The 19,911-nt window shown below is 38.7% G+C and overlaps 1 protein-coding gene across 1 annotated transcript in view; it reads left to right on the plus strand.

The window, feature by feature from the left end:
• Positions 1–19,911, plus strand: part of LOC133304532 (uncharacterized) — an 83,829-nt gene that overhangs the window by 44,965 nt on the left and 18,953 nt on the right. Inside the window, 7 exon segments of the mRNA XM_061504582.1 lie at positions 4,667–5,086; positions 5,161–5,438; positions 5,558–5,643; positions 5,731–5,817; positions 5,948–6,209; positions 6,298–6,705; positions 6,796–6,892. Of these exon segments, the coding sequence (XP_061360566.1) occupies positions 4,667–5,086; positions 5,161–5,438; positions 5,558–5,643; positions 5,731–5,817; positions 5,948–6,209; positions 6,298–6,705; positions 6,796–6,892 (1,638 nt within the window).

Genomic DNA, 19,911 nt, shown 5'->3' on the forward strand with positions numbered 1-19,911 from the left:
AACAGCCTGCTGGAAGCAAGAAAGCATTTGTGTTGGAACCAAGAAAGAGAAGGAAGGGGGCATTAAAGGATAGAAAAATCAATATTTTAAAATGATGCTATCTTATTTTGATACAATGCTGATAGTTATTTTTTCAAATCCATTGGATGTTAATAGGTGTGCAGTCTGAATACTGGTTTCGTATAATATATATCCAAAGCATACTTTTTTTAGTAAAATCACAATACCATTCATGGATTGAGCTATCTCAAAACCAAAAAAGTAGCTTGCCCAAGTCTTGGTCTAGAAGTGACTGAACAGAATCTCCTTCAAATGTGATATTTCTTCATGATCATTCCCTGTAATAACTATATCATGAATATAAACCATCAGATAAATACATCGACCAAATGGAGCGTCGATAGAAGACTGAATGATCAGTTACAATCCGTCTCAACCTACACTTATGCACAACAACTCTAAACTTATCAAACCAAGCTCATACTTGTGAATAGCCTCGCTTTAGCGCGCTATAGTGGAGTTGCGTTGCAGTGCAACGGCTGGCCGCCACAGACCGCCCCGCGACTGTCAGACGAAGTGTAGCGGCCGCTATTGTGGTTGAATCGCGGCGCTACTGCTACAGTAGTTTTCGCAAAAGTGTTCTCGTTGTAGAAGGAAGAGATTTACAACTTAGATACAAGTGAAAATGAAGATGAAAATTTGGATGTTCATGATTTCAATTATTATTAGTTCCTTTAAGTTCTTTGATTTTGACATTTCATTTAAGTGGCAGTTTGAATTTTGACTATTTTTGCCACTTTATTTTGTTGTGTTACATTATTTGAGACTTTAATTCCTTCAATTTGCTTATGATTTGAATTTTAATGTTTGAAATCATTTATGTTTGAGTTTGAGATCCTTCAAACTTGTTTTTTTGTCACATTTTCATATTTGAAGTTTTATATTTGTGGAGTACAATTTAGTGTATCACTTAGGTACACTTTGCACAGTAGCATTGTAGCGCTACCCGCTATAGCGCAATAGCAGTTTGGAGGGTCAGGCGCTATGCGCTGCTATCTGCGATTAATAAGTATGACCAAGCTTGAGGGATTGCTTCAACCCATAAAGAGATTGTTTCAACTTATAAACCAAACTTAACTCTCCCTAAGAAACAAACCCAGATGGTTGCTCTATATCAATCTCTTCATCAAGGTCATCATGAAGGAAGCTGCCATGTCAAGTAAAAGAGGCGAATATAAGGCATTTTGGCTACCATAGAAAATGTGTCAATGTATTCAAGGCCATAACAACTAGGTAAGCTTTGAGACGATTGATGTGATCATTTGGGTTTACGTTGACAGAATATGCATATAATAATCGTTTTCCTTAGGAGGAAGAAAAGTCAAGTCCCATGTACCACTGTGCTCAAGAGTAATCATTTTATCAATCATGATCTGTCTCTAACCAGAGTGTGAAAGGGCCTCACCAATAGTTTTAGGAAGTTTAACAGATTACTAGGAAGATCAAAAGCATAATATGATGGAGATAAACGGGGAAAATTGAAGAAGTTATAAATAGGATGTGAATTGCGAGTGGATTGAAAACCTTTTCGAATGACAATAGGAAAATCACTAATAGACTCACTAGGGTCAAATGGATAAGTGAGAAAGGCTAGGTCCGCAATAGAACATGATTGACAAGGATCCGTGGCTGCCCCCTCAGTCATAGGAATGACCTCCTTTGGAGGACATTGATAGGTAATAAGGGGTTGTTGAGGTGAGACGCAGTGGACTTGCATAGATTGAATAATTGTGGATTTTGTAAGTGTTACCTGCAAAGGAGACACAAGGGGACCAAAATATGGGAACAAGTAAATCTCAAAAGATGAAGACATGTCTTAGAGGAAGGTGAAATTAGCAGGTATACCATTGACGAGTCACAGGTGAATAATGATATCCTTTTTGCAACCTGAAATAGTCAAGGAGGTCCACATTTAATAGCCCGAGGTGATAACTTATCACGACTTGGAAAAAAATCATGGACAAAACAAGTACATCCAAACACTTGAGTAGGAACGGTATATAAAGGATGTTTGGGTTCTAAAATAAAAAATGAAACTTGATTGTTTAGAATAGATGAGGACATATGATTGATTAAGTAGGAAGCACTGAAGACAACATCACCCAAAAGTGCAAAGTCATCTTAGGTTGTTATAACATTGTATGAGCAATTTCAATAAGATGATGATTTTTTGTTTCACCCACTCCATTTTGTTGAGGGTATGTGCAGACACAAATATTTATTCAAAATACCATGAGAGGACTAGGATGACAGAGACGCTAATGGAGGAAACTAGGAGATTTAGTAGTAACATACTCCAGATGAGGTGTTGTCTTGAGATAATAAAGTCTGTATGACTCCTATCCTACACCAATTGTTTGTCCCGTACCATGATCCTGTGTGACAAAAGAATCAAAATTAAAAGTTACTAAACAATTCTTGTAAGCTAACTTAAGGAAATCAAATTAATAGGACATCCAAGTATAAATAAGACCTATTTTAATCATATAGATTCCATGGTTGAAACAAGACCAATACTTTGGGTAGTCACTTTAAAATCTTGAGTGACTCAATTAGAAAGGCCAGGTAGAGAAAAAGAAGAAAGAAAATGATCGATTCTTGGTTATATGGTCAGAGACACCTAGATCAAGAATCCACAATGTTGAATTATTACTTGTATGAGGAATACAAACCATAGGATTACCTGCATGAGAAATAGTTGTAGTAGGGGACTGAGCTTTCGACTTTAGATACTCTTGGAATTGTATTTCTGAAACAAAATAAGATGGTTTACTGGAGAAGACATTATGAGATTGATTTGACGTTCTGGATGAACGATAACCTTTAGAACTAGAAGGGGTTCTGGATCTTGAGGCCCTAACTACTAATACAGGCAGTTGAGACAAGTGGCACATGGTTGGATACGCACAGAAAGAAATGATGGTACAAAAGAAATGAGTGAAACTAATGACCCACTGCCAAAATGAACCAAAGTCGGGATGCTAACCATAAATACCGGACGATAAGTCTTTGACGAGCAGGACGAGACCGACGACATGAAGAATAGACACTATCAAGGTGGCGCAAGGGATTCGTGCGCTGACAGAAGACTCATACGTTGATAGAAGTTTCCGTGCATGGTGGCACGTGATGCAGGTTTCGGTGGTGTAGCTCTAAAGGGTGGCCGACCAATGGCTTCTGGGTTGACAGGGACCTTGTTAGCAAGATAGGTCTCACCCTAGACGACGGATGGTACTGATTGGATGCAAAAAGGTGAAGGTAATTAGGGTTTCTGATGGCTTGATGAACCTAGCTCTGATACCATGTAAAATGAGAATTTGTGAAATGCTTGAGGAATGCCTAAGCACTCTCGTTCATTTTACATACAAAGATTTACAATCACTAATATCAGGAAACCAAACCAAATCAAATCAAATCAAAATAAAAACTGAAATATTTACACAATTCCTAAATAGGAATTTGGAACTATTTCCCTAAGTAGAAGGTGTTATCAACATATTATTCAACCATCTTCAACCTTTTTCATTAATGGTCCTCATTACTAGTCTCAAAACAGTGGATCAGTCTCACACCACCCCTATAATACAGACAAGGCCCTTAGTATTGTCCAAAATCTTCAATCCACACACCCATTACAGCAAAGCAAAGAAACAAGCAAATACACCTAGAATCACAATTAGCTTGCACAGTTGGAATCACCACAGGCTGTTGACAGCCACCACAGCACCGAAATAGATTACTGAGAGGAAGACAAACTCTGATGTGATTGGGAAATCAACGAATAATAGCTACACAAGCAGAGAGAAACAATGAGAAAAGGCAACTCGACAGGGATTCCCTAACCATAAGAACATCTGAAATAACCTAAATATTTCAAGAACAATTAGAAAAAAGATAAAACTTGAAGAATGAATCTGAAATACAGGATAGAAAGGAAACAAAGTGGGAAACAATTTGTTGAAAATCTAGCATGAGCTCCAGCCAAATGCAGCTATTAACCGGCAATGAGCTCTCCCAACCATTTGCTGGTCTTGGCTGCAACCACCAACATCCACCACCTGTGAGAGTACCGGAAGCAGATTCACACTATCACAAGCCTCAAAACACGAGTGTTTCAGAGAAAAATAGAGTTTGGGGGGAAAAGGGGGGGGGGGGGGGGGGGGGGGGGGACATGGTAAAGAACATACACAGGAGTTCTATGGAACTCAATACAGTAGAATCGTAGACATAGCTCATGGTGGATCATATCACTTTGGTACTATGTTAAGGATCAACTCTCCCAAAAGCTTATGTTTTTAGGTAAAGACTTATAATAAATCACTTTATTATATATCTAACATTTAAATTAAAGAAACATTTAAGGGCATTTTAAATTAAATGCATAGTTCAGGGCCAAACAGAGTAAAGTTTTTTTCTTTTTTTAGATTCATCATCAATGGGTTAAGTTGAATACTGTTTACTATGTCTTAGTTTTTGTTTTTGTTTGTTTTTTTCCTGGATAAATATGTTTCCTTCTCAAGCATTCATTATTTTCTGTTCTTCTGAGACTCAGTTGTATCAATTGACCTTTATACTGTGTTGATGTGGTTTAATGATTAATTTTCAGGTAACTTCTTATTTTCATTTAGACCAAAAATAACAGAGGACTTGGTAAACTCTGAAAATTCTCTTTCATTGGAATGGTCGGATTATATTAAAGGTGGAAAAGCTGTCCGTCTATCTGGAATATTTGAAAAACTAAATTACAAAGTTCGCAAGGCTTTATTTGTAAAATCAGTTAAATGTTCCTTTAGCACAGCACATTGCATCCTCAAGTCTGAGGGTGTATGTATAGGCACTATGCATTTTCTCATTCAGACAATCGCCAGAGATATCCCAATTGCACCACATGAAAAGTCTGCAGCTGTGTTAAAAAACGAGAATTCAACAGTTTCATTGCTAGAGCAGAAAGAAATATATCTTCTTCCTACTGTACGGATGACCAATCTATTGCATTCTGAGATAGATGTCCTTTTAAGTGAAACAGGTAAAGAAATGCATGCTTTGAAGAATGTTTTTCTTTTGACACTGAATTAACTTTTACTTTTAATTGTGATGCAGATCAGTTGAATCTGGTCGGATATGACAAAATTGGGAAGCAGGCAACTATATCATATGGTTCAACTGTTGACTTTTATGCCAATCCAGCAGTTATATACTTCACTGTTACTCTAAGTTCTTCTAATTTAAGTTCCAAGCCCATAAATAGTGGGGATTGTGTGAAGAAGTTACTGAAGCAGAACAATGATGTCCAACATCTGGATATAAATTTGGACTTTGATGAAGGAAATTTTTTTGCAACTTTGAGACTGTACCGTGGAAACAGGGGCATGCTGGAGGTTATTATGCTAGCCTTTGTATTCATTAACATTGAGTAGAATAGATATCTAATTGTGAAGTTCCATATGGATTGGTTTGGTTACTCTAGTATCTTGTGAATCTGTGGAGCTGCATGCAGGTTGTTATTTTTGCATCCTATTCCATGAAGAATGATACAGACTTTCCGATTTATGTTCTTGCAACTAAAAGGTGGCCTCTATCCAGGTGATTCCTACACCTTTAGATTGTTAATAGGAACATTAATCTCTACTTTGTCCATTCTTGACATATTGGTTGGCACTTCGAATGCAGAATTGAATTAGACAATTTGAATTCAAACATTCTATCGGAGCTAGGCACATGTTTGCCTCCAAAGTCAAACAGATCATGGTTCTTAAAGTAAGATGAGTTACTGTCCATCATTTATTGGTTTAATATGTCAAATTTGTGCTTTCTTGTAATGCTATCTAGATTTGGTGGAGTTAATATGTTATGTGTTTTTCTACAATGTCTTACTCCATGTTTCCAGATCTGAAAGAGTGCAATTGAAATTGCTGGATGACCATACATCTGACGCACGACTAGACTTGGGTTCTTTATCAGGCCTTGCAGAAATAAGCTTTAAGAAAGAAGAAGGATCTGGGATTAAATCTGTAACAAAGCTTGGAGTGTCTATTGGTCCTTCTTCAGGAGAAATTGTTGTGCCATCACAAACGGTGACTTTGGTTCCACGATATGTTATTTGTAATGAATCTGAAGGATGTATCACTGTTCGCCAATGCTATTTTCAGGTATGCTTTAAGTACATGCGAGTTTAAGTGTGTATGTGAGTGTGTATTTTTCTTCAGTAACTTGAAAGTAACTTGGCTGTCTGTGAAGGACGAGGTGGCAGGTGTTATCTCCGTTGACAGCAAACAGAGAATGCCAATTCAACTGAAGGAAGGAATTAGCAAGACAAGAGAGTTCAGTGTATTTGAGCATTTCATCAGAAAGCACAGAAGTTCCAGTGACAATTCCTTGCTATATATTCAGATTCAAACAAATGAGCCTGGATTTGGATGGTCTGGGCCAGTGTGTATAGCTTCACTAGGGCATTTTTTCCTAAAATTCCGAAAACAGACTAGTGAAGTTACAATTTCAGACAACACAATGACACAATTTGCAGCTGTTCACGTAGTAGAAGAAGGTTCTACTCTTGTTTTGAGTTTCTGTAAGCCACCAAATCTGAGTCTGCCATATCGAATTGAGAATTGTTTGCATGGTCTATCAATAACTTATTATCAAAAGGTTGTATAACAATTCTATTTGTTTTCCATTTTCACTCGATCGCTCACCTTTTTATTCTTCTGTCCCTCACATCATTTGAGAAATTTCCAGGGTTCATTAGAGCCAGAGGTTCTGGGACCTGCATGCAGTGCTGATTATGTCTGGGATGATTTAACCCTTCCTCGTACACTGATTGTCCGGATCAATGGTGCTCATTTGAATCTTGTTATAGACTCTTTTCCTTCAATTTATTCTTTACATCAGTACTGCTGGGGCAGTGCTTATGTTTGGGAAAGCTATGATTTATGAAATTTTGGCAAAAAAAAAAAATCCAATTTATGAAAATTAACCAGTTAAGTGGTTTATTCGGTATGAGATTATTACATTAACCACTCCTGTGTTTAATGTTCCTAAATTAATTTTTTTTTTTCGAACAAAAAATATTTGACATGCAACTTAAAAGTGGATGGTCTAGTCTTAAATTTCATGTTAAAAATTTGGTATGAAACAGTTGACAAAGCTTTCTTTAGATCACTTGAAAAGAGTAATTAGAAAAATATTATTATAATTGTGTATTAATCTGATACAAAGAGGTCTCTATTTATAGAGACTAAAAAACCTAATTCTTGACCTAATGGGCTTGGCCCAATACAACAAATACTAATAATAATAAAAGACCTAATATTTACAACACTCCCCCTCAAGCTGAGGAATAAATATTTATCACTCCCAGCTTGCTAGTAAGTTCTTGAAATCTGTCTGAAGGCCCTTTGTCAATAGATCAGCTAATTGACGCCCAGTGGGAATGTATAGAGTGATAATCAACCCGCTATCAAGTTTCTCTTTGATGAAATGGCGGTCGACCTCAATATGTTTAGTCCGATCATGTTGAACCGGATTATGAGCTATACAAATAACGAACTTATTGTCACATAGCAGCTTCATAGTTCCCTCACATTTTATTTTGAGACCATCAAGTATAATTTTCAGCCACAGTTACTCACAAATGCCTTGAGCCATAGCTCGAAATTCAGCTTCTGCACTTGACCTGGCAACCATATCTTGTTTCTTACTTCTCCATGTCACTAAGTTACCACAAAGAAACATGCAATAATCAGTGGTAGATCGACGGTCAGTCACGGATCCAGCATAATCAGCATCAGTGTAGACTTCTAAAGAGAGATTGTCATTACGTCGGAATAACAATCTTTTACCAGGAGTAGCTTTAAGATACTGAAGAATTCTCTCTACTACCTGCATGTGTTTCTCCTTTGGATCGTGCATAAACTGACTGACAACACTAACAACATAAGCTAGGTCTGGTCTAGTATGAGCCAAATATATCAATTTCTCAACTAGCCGTTGATATTGTCCTTTATCAACTGGAGGACTCTCCTCTTCATAGCCTATCTTGTGATTCTGCTCAATAAGAGTATTAGAGGGTTTATACCCGAGCTTTCCTGCTTCTTTGAGAAGATCAAGAACATATTTTCTCTGACTGAATAAATTCCTTTCCTTGAATGAGCTACTTCTATCCCTAGGAAATATCTCAGTTTCCCAAGATCTTTGACTTCAAACTCAGAGGCAAGCCGTGTTTGCAGAATCTGTTTCTCCACAAAATCATCACCTGTGATAATAATATCATCAATATATACAAGGAGCACAATAAGCTTCCCATTATGGGAATGCTTGAAGAAAAGAGTGTGATCTCCTTGACTCTGTCTGTATCCTAAGGTCATCATAACCTTAGTAAACCTTCCAAACCAGGCACGAGGTGACTGCTTCAATCCATACAAGGCCTTTTTTAATCTACAAACTTTATTTTCTCCTTTCACAGAATCAAAACCAGACGGGATTTCCATGTAGACTTCTTCTTCTAACTCACCATTGAGGAAAGCATTTTTCACATCAAACTGATTTATATCCCAATCGTAATGGGCAACAAGGGACAACAAGACTCTCACCGTATTCATCTTTGCAACTGGAGCAAATGTTTCTTCATAATCAATGCCATAAATTTGAGTGTAACCTTTGACAACTAATCGAGTTTTGTATCTCTCAAGAGTTCCATCAGAATCATATTTCAGGGCATAAACCCATCTGCACCCTACTGCTTTCTTTCCATTAGGTCTATCAATAACCTCTCATGTTTTATTTTTCTCCAACGCATTCATCTCCTCTTGCATGGCTTGAGCCCAATTCCCATCTTTCAAGGCTTCATGTACTGATTTTGGGATTGCAATAGAGTCTAGTGCTGAAACAAAGCTTTTGTGCTGCACAAAAAGATTAGCAGAGGAAACAAAATTGGAGATAGGGTATTGAGTACAAGAGGGACAGGAGGAACAAGATTTCTTAGGACAAGATCTTTTTCCTTTTCTAAGAGCAATTGGTAAATCATCAGAATCAGTAGTAATGGGTAAGTCATCAGAAATATGATATTTAGGACTTACCAGTGGTTCAGACGATTGAGGTTGTTGCTGAGGCAATGTGTTGTTTCCTTCTTTGATATACCAACTTAGGTGTCATAATCTTCCGTATCTCTGGTGAACTTGATGTATCAGTCACAGAAGGATCAGTCACAGGAGGATCACTCACAAGAGGATCAGACACAGAAGGAACAGGAACAATAGGGACAAGAGGAGGATACACTGACACAGGTAAAGGAGTAGACACTGAAGACTCAAAGAAGGGAGGTGATGAGCTTTCTGTTGAAGGATTCTCCCCCTGAAGATGAGGACCTTGGAAAAAGGACTCAGATTCCTGAAATGTAACATCTATAGAAACAAAAAATTTCCTACTACCAGGGTGATAGCACTTGTAGCCCTTCTTATCGGGAACATAACCAAGAAAAACACATTTAATAGCCCTAGGGTCCAACTTACTGTGATGATGTTTATGAACATGAGCAAAAGCGACACTCCTAAACACTCGTGGAGGAAGACTCATAGTTGGAAGGGAAAAAAGAAGTTATAGAGTGAATAGGACTTACATGGTCAAGTATCCGAGTTGGTAAACGGTTGATCAAGAATGTTGCAGTAAGAATAGCATCTCCCCAATAGTATTTAGGTACATGTGTCTGAAACAATAATGTACGAGCCACTTCAAGAAAGTGACGATTTTTTCTTTCAGAAACCCCATTTTGTTGAGGGGTGTCAACACAAGTAAGTTCACGAATCATACCGTTATTTCGTATAAATTGGGAAAAATTGTGATTAACATATTCAGTACCATTATCTGTTCTTAGTCTCTTGATTTTTTTACTAAATTGGGTCTCAACCATTTTATAAAATTGAAAGAACAGATGTGGTACCTCAGACTTTTCACGCATTAAGTAAACCCAAGTTACACGAGTGCAATCATCAATAAAAGAAAAAAACCATCTATTTCCAGAAGCATGAGGGACTTTAGAAGGACCCCAAACATCAGAGTGAATAAGATCAAAAGGTTCAACCCTCTTAGTACTACTAGAAGGAAAAAACACACGATGATGCTTAGCAAACTCACAAACATCACAATGAAAAGACTGAACAGACTTAGACAAAAACAATGATGGAAATAGAGACTTGAGTAAACTAAAAGGAGGATGTCCCAAACGCTTATGATGAAGCCAAATCAAAAAATCAGCAATTGATTGACCATGAGACATGAAGATGTGATCTGTTACTTTATTTGCGGGAGATTGTGACACCAGATAGTACAGCCCACCTTGCTCTTTAGCACTACCAATCGTCTTCCCCGTGGCGAGATCCTGAAAAACACAATGGGTAGGGAAGAAGGTTACAGTACAATTTAAATCTTTTGTAATTTTATGAATAGAAAGAAGATTCATGGAGAGTTTAGGAACATGAAGAGCATCTTTAAGATGTAAGGACTGCTGTAAGTTGATGTTACAAGAACCCGCAACTAATGTATGTGAGCCATCAGCTATGGCTATTGTATGGGTTCCAATGGTAGGATGATAAGAAGTAAAGGAGTCAGCACAACAAGCCATATGATTAGTAGCACCAGAATCAACAACCCAAGAATGTTTAAAATCACTACATGAAGAAAGGAAAGAATGAGTTTTGGAGCTCATATCAGTCATAGCCAAAGCACTAGTATCAGATGGCTTACTCAGATAATCAAGGATGGTTCGGAGCCATTCCAATTCATCTGGACAAAATGCAGGTTGGGTGTCATTAGGTGCAGGAGTTATTTCAGAGGAAGGAAAATGCGCTTGACCACGCATCCTTGCCATTTTTTCTAAGACAGTTTGCTTTCCATGGAGGCGAAAGCATAAATCCTTGATATAACCTGTTCTTTTACAATAAGAACAAAATCAATCATCTCTCTTAGGTCTAGAAGATGCACCATCATAAAACTTTGTAAAGGAACTCCCTTGAGAAGAGGCCATACTGCACAAAAAATGGTCAAAGAAAAGCTCCAAGCCAAAAAAAAATACGGAAAAAATACCAAACGATGTCTGATTTGAGAAAACAACACAGATCCAGAAAGAAGACAAGGAGACGAGAAGAACTGCACTGGTCCGCCGCCGAGAACCACCCCCACGCGCCGGTGGAGTGGTCTGCGAGTGGGCTTCACGTGCCGAGAGAAAAGTTGCACGTGAGAGCGCGTGCGACGTTGGCCGGAGCTGGGCTTTCCACCGTGAGGTTGTCCGGAGGTGGCGGTCCCGTCTGTGGTTGTTCAGAGTTGAAAGTCAGTCGGAAAATGGTCAAACGCGATGAACAAGATGCTTTTTTTTCTTGAAACACGATGAACACAGTGAATAGGGTGAGGAAAAAATAATCTGGTGTTGTTTGGGTGCTGAGTAAAGAGGAAAAATAAGAGGAACGGTCCAAGATGTCCCCGGAAAAAAATTTCCTGTGGCGGCTGATGGCAGCGAGAGACGAAAAAAAAAAAAAAAAGAATGAAAGGTTTCGTAGGCGCGGAAGCAGAGCCCTCAGGATCGAGAGCTCTGATACCAACTTGAAAAGAGTAATCAGAAAAATATTATTATAATTGTGTATTAATCTGATACAAAGATGTCTCTATTTATAGAGACTAAAAAACCTAATTCTTGACCTAATGGGCTAGGCCCAATACAACAAATACTAATAATAATAAAAGACCTAATATTTACAACAAGATCTCACTCTTTTACTGCACTACTCTTGCAATCTTTAACAGTATTATATGGACTTTGGGCTTTATTATTTTGATACATACTCATCTCATCATAAATAAAATATCAACTTCAATATTACCTTTATCCCGAATTAGTTAAGGTTGGCAATCGGTGAACCCTTTCGAATATCAAGACCCGAGAGGTATGTGATGAAATCCATGTGTCTTAACTATGCAACAAAAGCTCTATTATATAACTGACTGAAAGAGAGTTACAAAGAAATATACATGATGTGAGACTTCGTTCTTCATAGTAAACCACTTTATATTATTCTATTTATAACACTCCCCCTCAAGCTAAAGTATATGATGATGTGCATCAAACTTGTTACATATGTAATCTATTCGAGGACCTATCAAAGACTTAGTGAATACATCAACTAGTTGATTATTTGAGTTAACAAAATTGGTGACGATATTTCTGAGAGGACCTTTTCTCTAAAGAAATTATAGTCTATGTAAATGTTATTAGTCCTTTCATGAAACATTGAATTAGAAGTAATATGTAAAACAAGTTGATTATTACAAATGAGAGATGCCGATCCAGTGTTTTCAAACTTGAGTTTCTTAAACAGTTGTTTTTGCCAAATGAGTTCACAAGTTACTGTGGCCATGGAATAATATTCTGCTTCAACACTCGATTTGGTAACTACACTCAGTTTCTTGCTTTTCTAGGAAACCAAGTTATCTCTAACAAATACACAATACTTAGAGGTGGATCTCCTATTAGTGGGGCAACATGCCGAATAAGAATCTGAGTATCCCATAACTCTAGTATGACCTTGTTTCCATAGAAAAGACATTTTCCTAAAGTCATCCTGATCTATTTGAGAATACGGATCAATGCATTCTAGTTATCTTCATAAGGAAAATTCAAGAACTGACTTACTACTTGACTGCAAAAGAGATGTTTGGTTGAGTGACTGAGATAGTTCGGCTTCCCAATTAATCTCCTATACCGTTTTGGATCTAGAATGATTTCTGCTGATTTGACGAAAACATGACATTTGGATCCATGGGAGTGTGGATTGACTTAGCATCCAACTAAGTTGTCTCCTAGAGAATTTGGGATATCACCATCTATTGATTGGACCACCTTTATCGCTAAGAAATAACGAGTCTGAAAATGACGGCAAAGATGTTTAACCTAAGTTATGCCATGATGATCATCACCTATAATGACAATATTATTGACATACATCACCAAATAATTGGATTATGAAACAAAGTGACGATATAATACCGAGTGATTAGCCTCACTCTAAGACATGCCAAACTACTGTATACAAGTGCTAAATCTTCCAAACCAAGCCCATGGAGACCGCTTGAAACCATATAGGGACTTGCAGAGACTACAAATCAGGTCAGACTCCCTCTAAGCAATAAGCCTAGGAGGTTGCTCCATATAAACTTTTTTCGCAAGATCACTAGGGAGGAAAGCATTCTTGATGTCCAGTTGATACAGAGGCTAGTGACGGATAATAGTCATAGTAAGAAAGAGGTGAATAGAGGTCATTTTCGCCTCTGTAGAGAATGTGATGCCATAATCTAGGCCAAACATCTGAGTGTATCTGTTGGCCACAAACTGGGGCCTTAAGACGGTCCACCTAACTATTAGGACCAACTTTGACAGTGTATATCTATCTGCAACCAACAACAAACTTCCCTGAGGGAAGTGGAACTAGATCCCAAGTACTACTACTCTAATGTGCACACATCTCGTCAATTATAATATGTCACCATCTGGAATGAGATAATGCTTTACCTATAGTTTTAGGAATAGATACAGAAGTCAAAGAAGATAAACAAGCAAAATGCGAGGGAAAAAAATGATGATAACTCAAAGTAACATAATGAGGTGAGAGATTATGAGAATGACGAATATCTTTGCAAAGAGCAATGGGCTGGTTAAGGTCGGGTGGTGAGGTTGGAGCTGTAGAAAAAGATGACGTCGGATGAGAGTATTAGAGCTTCAACAACAAGGTCAATAATCAGGGGTATAGGCGGATGCGGTCAACGGTGGTAAACCTGGAGGGGATTGTGGTGCCGAAACATTTTGATGAGTGGTTAGGGTCGGTGGTGGTTGGGCATATTTAATTGAAACAAGGGATATAGTTAACTCAGCATTGATAGTGACTTTGGGAAAGGAGGTAAAGTCAAAGAAAAACACAAACTCGAAGAAAGTAACATCCGTCGAGATAAAATAACGGTGAAGACTGAGAGTGTAACAATAATTACCCTTTTGTGACAGAGGGTAACCAAGGAAGACACATTTATGGGACTTAAACGGACAACTTGTCAAGACCCGGATTAAGATTATGGACAAAACAAATAGAATCAAAGACGTGAGAGGCAGAGAGTGCAGCGGTTAATGGGAAAATAAGATAAAGTGTGGTACCTAGTTATCAAGGATGGAGGAGGGCATGCGATCAGTGAGATAGCATGTAGTGAGAATAACATCTCCCCAGAAATGGAAGGGACATGTCCACAGAGTAAAAGGGTCTGAGTAATCCAATGGGGTGACGATTTTTGCGTTGAACATCCCTATGTTTTTCTTCTTTTTTTTGCGTGGGGTGGGGGGTGTGAACACGATGTCTAGTGAAGGATGCTGTGAGATGCAAAAAAAAGTTTGAAATTGACGAGACAAATATTCATGGGCAATATCTTTACGAAAAATGCGAATGGGAACACCAAATTGAATAAGTATTTCATTAGAAAACTCGTGAAAGATAAAAGATAATTCAGACCGACTTTTCATTAAAAATATTCAAATACATCAAGAGTAGTCATCAATTTACAAAATACCGATATCCCATTGTAGAAACAATACGACTAGGACTCCAAACATTTAAATAGACCAAAGAAAAGGAGACTAATATCGACGATTGACGCAGTGGGGGAAATGAATAACGAGTGTGTTTTCCTAATTGACATGACTCACACGACAAACTAGATAAAGTAGAGAAACGCGACACCATCTTCTGGAGTTTAGCAAAGCTCGGATAACCCAACTAAATGTGAATAGTAATTGGAGAATCCACAGCAAAGCGCACATGGAATTAGGTGGAAAGCAGATAAAGGTTGTTGGACTCAAATCCGGCGCCAATTGTCCTCCTTAAGCTCCGGACTTGCAAAATCACAATTTTTAATGTAGCAAATATTACAGTCAAGAGACCGAGTTAAGCAACTAATGAAAATAAGGTTGAAAGAAGGATTAGGGACATAAAACACATTATCAGTGGAAATAGATGGAAGGAGGAGAACAATGTCAATCTCTTTGGGACGGAACCAATGAACCATTAGCAATGGTGATACTGGGCTGGGGACCGAATGTACAGAGAAAAGTGAATAAAGATTTATTACTAGAAATATAACCTAACGCACCAGAATCGAGAACCCAAGACCCAAGAGAGTGTGATTGCGAGAGGCCAACAAAGGAATTTACCGCGTGTGCAATATAGACAATCGACTGGGAGCACATTTTTTCTCATACCATTGCTTGAAGTTAGTGAGAATAAACTGATGTGGTTGTGGTGCAGCAATGAACTTAGTTAGAGGCAGAGGATGAGACCTGAGCAACATAAGTTGAGCAAGGAGGGTGACAGTGAAGATCCCAATAACGATCAATAGTATATTGCAATGAGTGCAGTGAGGGCGATCGTTGGAGGATTTGCGTCCACAACCAGAACCTTTGGAGACATGATTAAAAGAATTAAACGGAGAGGGAGCAGGCACTACAAGCTCCGTAGCAGGCTTAGGTGTGATCCTAAGCAATATAGACCAAATGGAATCCATAGTCAAGACATTGGTAGAGCCCAAAATTTGATCTTGGTTGGCAAACTACTCCAGGAGCAAGCCATAGAGAGCCAATAACACGAAGGTGTTTCGTTTCTCAAGTTCCTTAGCAGGCGATAGAAGCTCATTGAAGTCGGGAATTAAACCATGAACCTTCCCCAAATATGTGGACATAGGAACATCAAAGTGTCGGGGAGCGATAACAGCCATCAAATTTTTACAGACACCATAGAGATGCTAAGTGTTGTTCGTATTAAGCGCGTTGCCTTGACGCAAACAGATTCACAAGTAAGTGAGCACAAAAGATCTGCTTCAATGACAGGTGGATAATAGACTTGATGATGCTAGATAATTGGGCATCAACCTTTTTTCACTAAAGGTGGTCATCCGCCATAATAAACTCAGTCTTAGTGGTGAGATGATCAGCATAATCTTGTCTATCAAGCCAAAGCTTGAGATTAGAAGCCCAAAGAGTTATAATTAGAGCCACTCAACTTGTCCATGCATATGGAGCATTAACATAATTTGGTGAAAACTAGTTCCTCGGGCTTCGGAGCATCCTTAGATGCGTCACGGAGTGTAGAGTCAACCATAGGTCATCTAACAAAGATAAAAAAAGAAGAAGAAAAAAGGCGTGAATAGTAATGCAAAGGTAAAAAAGTCTCTGTGAAGTCCGCAATGGCGTCGAAATTAATTGATCTGGACAGATCTGGAATCACCGAGAGGGTGAGTTCTTTGTCCAAGTAGCGTTTGGAGAGGATATGGCACATGCCTCCATGCGCCACTGCAAGATCCTGAAACGCGCGTTTGTCATATACGCGTGGCTTGGAGTTTCTGGTTACGGCGATCAAAACCATGGATGCTTTGCTAGAAAAGTTCCCGGTGACAGCGATCATTGACGGCAAAGATAGGGACCTTGTGATCGTTGCTGGAGGGAGTTTGAGACTGAAAATTGACGGGCGTGACAATTTGTTGTAAATAGTAATTATGTAGTCATTTATTAGTAATTATGTAGTCATTTATTTGTATTTATTTAGTCCGTTACTTGTATATTGGGCCAAGCCCATTAGGTCAAAATTAGGTCAAGAAGTCTCTATAAATAGAGACCTTTATGTACAGATTCAAAAAAAAATCAATAATATTTCATAACCCTTTTTCAAGTTGGTATCAGAGCTCTCGATCCTGAGGGCTCTACTTCCGCGCCTATTGTCTTTTTTTTTTACAAAACCCTAATTTCTTTGCCTCTTGCCGCTATCAGCCGCCACCGGAAAAAATTTTCCGGGGACCTTTTGGACCAAGGGGACTACTGTTGACCTTCTTTTTTTTTTCGTTCTATCATTCTACGCAACGTTCCTCCGCCACAAACGACCCAAACACCTCCGACCGCCTTAAACCAGTTCTGTCTTCACCGTTTAGAACCCTTTCCGGTGACTTTTCAACTGCAACCACCCACAGACAGGTGCGCGCTCACCGGACGACCACACCGGAAAAATTTCAGCCGGAGAAGCCTTGCCACGCGCTCTCACGCGCCGCCTCTTTGTCCGCGAGTGAAGCCCACGCGCAGCTACTTTCTCCGGCGCGTGGAGGCGCGTCCGGCAGTGTTTCTGGACCGGACCACCACCATTCTTCTCGTCTCCTTGTTCTCTTTCTGGATCTGTGTTGTTTTCTCAGATTGGACATCGTTTGGTATTTTTTCCGAATTTTTTGGCTTCTTAGAGCCTTTTTCGTTGACTGTTTTTTGTGCAGTATGGCCTCTTCTCAAAGGAGTTCCTTTACAAAGTTTTATGATGGTGCATCTTCTAAACCTAAGAGAGATGATCGATGGTGTTCTTATTGTAAAAGAACAGGTCATATCAAGGATTTATGCTTTCGCCTCCATGGAAAGCAAACTGTCTTAGAAAAGATGGCAAGGATGCGTGGTCAAGCGCATTTTACTTCCTTTGGAATAACTCCTACACCTAATGAGACCCAACCTGCATTTCGTCTAGATGAGTTAGAACGGCTTCGAACCATCCTTGATTATCTGAGTAAGCCATCTGATACTAGTGCTTTGGTTTTGACTGGTATGAGCCCCAAAACTCATTCTTTCCTTTCTTCATGTAATGATTTTAAACATTCCTGGGTTGTTGATTCTGGTGCTACTGATCATATGGCTTGTTGTGCTGATTCCTTTGCTTCTTATCATCCTACCATTGGAACTCATACTATAGCCATAGCTGATGGCTCACATACATCAGTTGCGGGTTCTGGTGACATAAACTTACAGCAGTCCTTACATCTTAAAGATGCTCTTCATGTTCCTAAACTCTCCACGAATCTTCTTTCTATTCATAAAATTACAAAAGATCTGAATTGTACTGTAACCTTCTTCCCTACCCATTGTGTTTTTCAGGATCTCGCCACGGGGAAGACGATTGGTAGTGCTAAAGAGCAAGGTGGGCTGTACTATCTGGTGTCACAATCTCCTGCAAATAAAGTAACAGATCACATCTTGATGTCTCATGGTCAATCAACTGCTGATTCTTTGATTTGGCTTCATCATAAGCGCTTGGGACATCCTCCATTTGGTTTACTCAAGTCTTTATTTCCGTCATTGTTTTTATCTAAGCCTGTTGAGTCTTTTCATTGTCATGTTTGTGAGTTTGCTAAGCATCATCGTGTGTCTTTTCCTTCTAGTAATACTAAGAGTGTTGAACCTTTTGATCTTATTCATTCTGATGTTTGGGGTCCTTCTAAAGTCCCTCATGCTTCTGGAAATAGATGGTTTGTTTCTTTTATTGATGATTGCACTCGTGTAACTTGGGTTTACTTAATGCATGAAAAGTCTGAGGTACCACATCTGTTCTTTCAATTTTATAAAATGGTTGAGACCCAATTTGGTAGAAAAATCAAGAGACTAAGAACAGATAATGGTACTGAATATGTTAATCACAGTTTTTCCCAATTTATACGAAATCAAGGTATGATTCATGAACTTACATGTGTAGACACCCCTCAACAAAATGGGGTTGCTGAAAGAAAAAATCGTCACCTTCTTGAAGTTGCTCGTGCCTTACTGTTTCAAACACATGTACCCAAATGCTATTGGGGAGATGCCATTCTTACTGCAGCGTTCTTGATCAACCGTCTACCCACTCGGGCTCTTAAATGTGTCTTCCTTGGATATGCTCCTGATAAGAAGGGCTACAAGTGTTATCACCCTGGTAGTCGGAAATTTTTTGTTTCTATGGATGTTACATTTTAGGAATCTGAGTCCTTTTTCCAAGGTCCTCATCTTCAGGGGCAGAATAATTCACTAGAAGACTCATCACCTTCCTTCTTTGAATTTGAATCTTTAGTGTCTACTCCTTCACCTGAGTCAGTGTCTCTTCCTCTTGTTCCTGTTCCCAATGTGTCTATGTCTGATCCTCCTGTGACTGATCCTCCTATGACTGATACACAGCCCACATTGCCTCAGCAGCAACCTCAATCGTCTGAACCACTGGTAAGTCCTGAATCTCATATTTCTGATCATGATACTTCTGATGACTTACCCATTACTACTGATTCTGATGATTTACCCATTGCTCTTAGAAAAGGAAAAAGATCATGTCCTAAGAAATCTTGTTCCTCTTGTACTCAATACCCTATCTCCCATTTTGTTTCCTCTGCTAATCTGTCTGTGCAGCACAAAAGCTTTGTTTCAGCACTAGACTCTATTGCAATCCCAAAATCAGTACATGAAGCCTTGAAAGATGGGAATTGGGCTCAAGCCATGCAAGAGGAGATGAATGCATTGGAGAAAAATAAAACATGGGAGGTTATTGATAGACCTACTGGAAAGAAAGTTGTAGGGTGCAGATGGGTTTATGCCCTGAAATATAATTCTGATGGAACTCTTGAGAGATACAAAGCTCGATTAGTTGCCAAAGGTTACTCTCAAACTTATGGCATTGATTATGAAGAAACATTTGCTCCAGTTGCAAAGATGAATACGGTGAGAATTTTGTTATCCCTTGCTGTCCATTACAATTGGGATATAAACCAATTTGATGTGAAGAATGCTTTCCTCAATGGTGAGTTAGAAGAAGAAGTCTATATGGAAATTCCGCCTGGTTTTGATTCTGTGAAGGGAGAAAATAAAGTTTGTAAATTAAAAAAGGCCTTGTATGGATTGAAGCAGTCACCTCGTGCCTGGTTTGGAAAGTTTACTAAGGTTATGATGACCTTAGGATATAAACAAAGTCAAGGAGATCATACTCTTTTTTTCAAGCACTCCCAAAATGGGAA

The sequence above is a fragment of the Gastrolobium bilobum genome, unplaced genomic scaffold (genome assembly GCF_033153095.1).
Source record: "Gastrolobium bilobum isolate Gb01-03AN ecotype WA unplaced genomic scaffold, APGP_CSIRO_Gbil_v1 utg6296, whole genome shotgun sequence".
In the NCBI taxonomy this organism is placed as follows: domain Eukaryota; kingdom Viridiplantae; phylum Streptophyta; class Magnoliopsida; order Fabales; family Fabaceae; genus Gastrolobium; species Gastrolobium bilobum.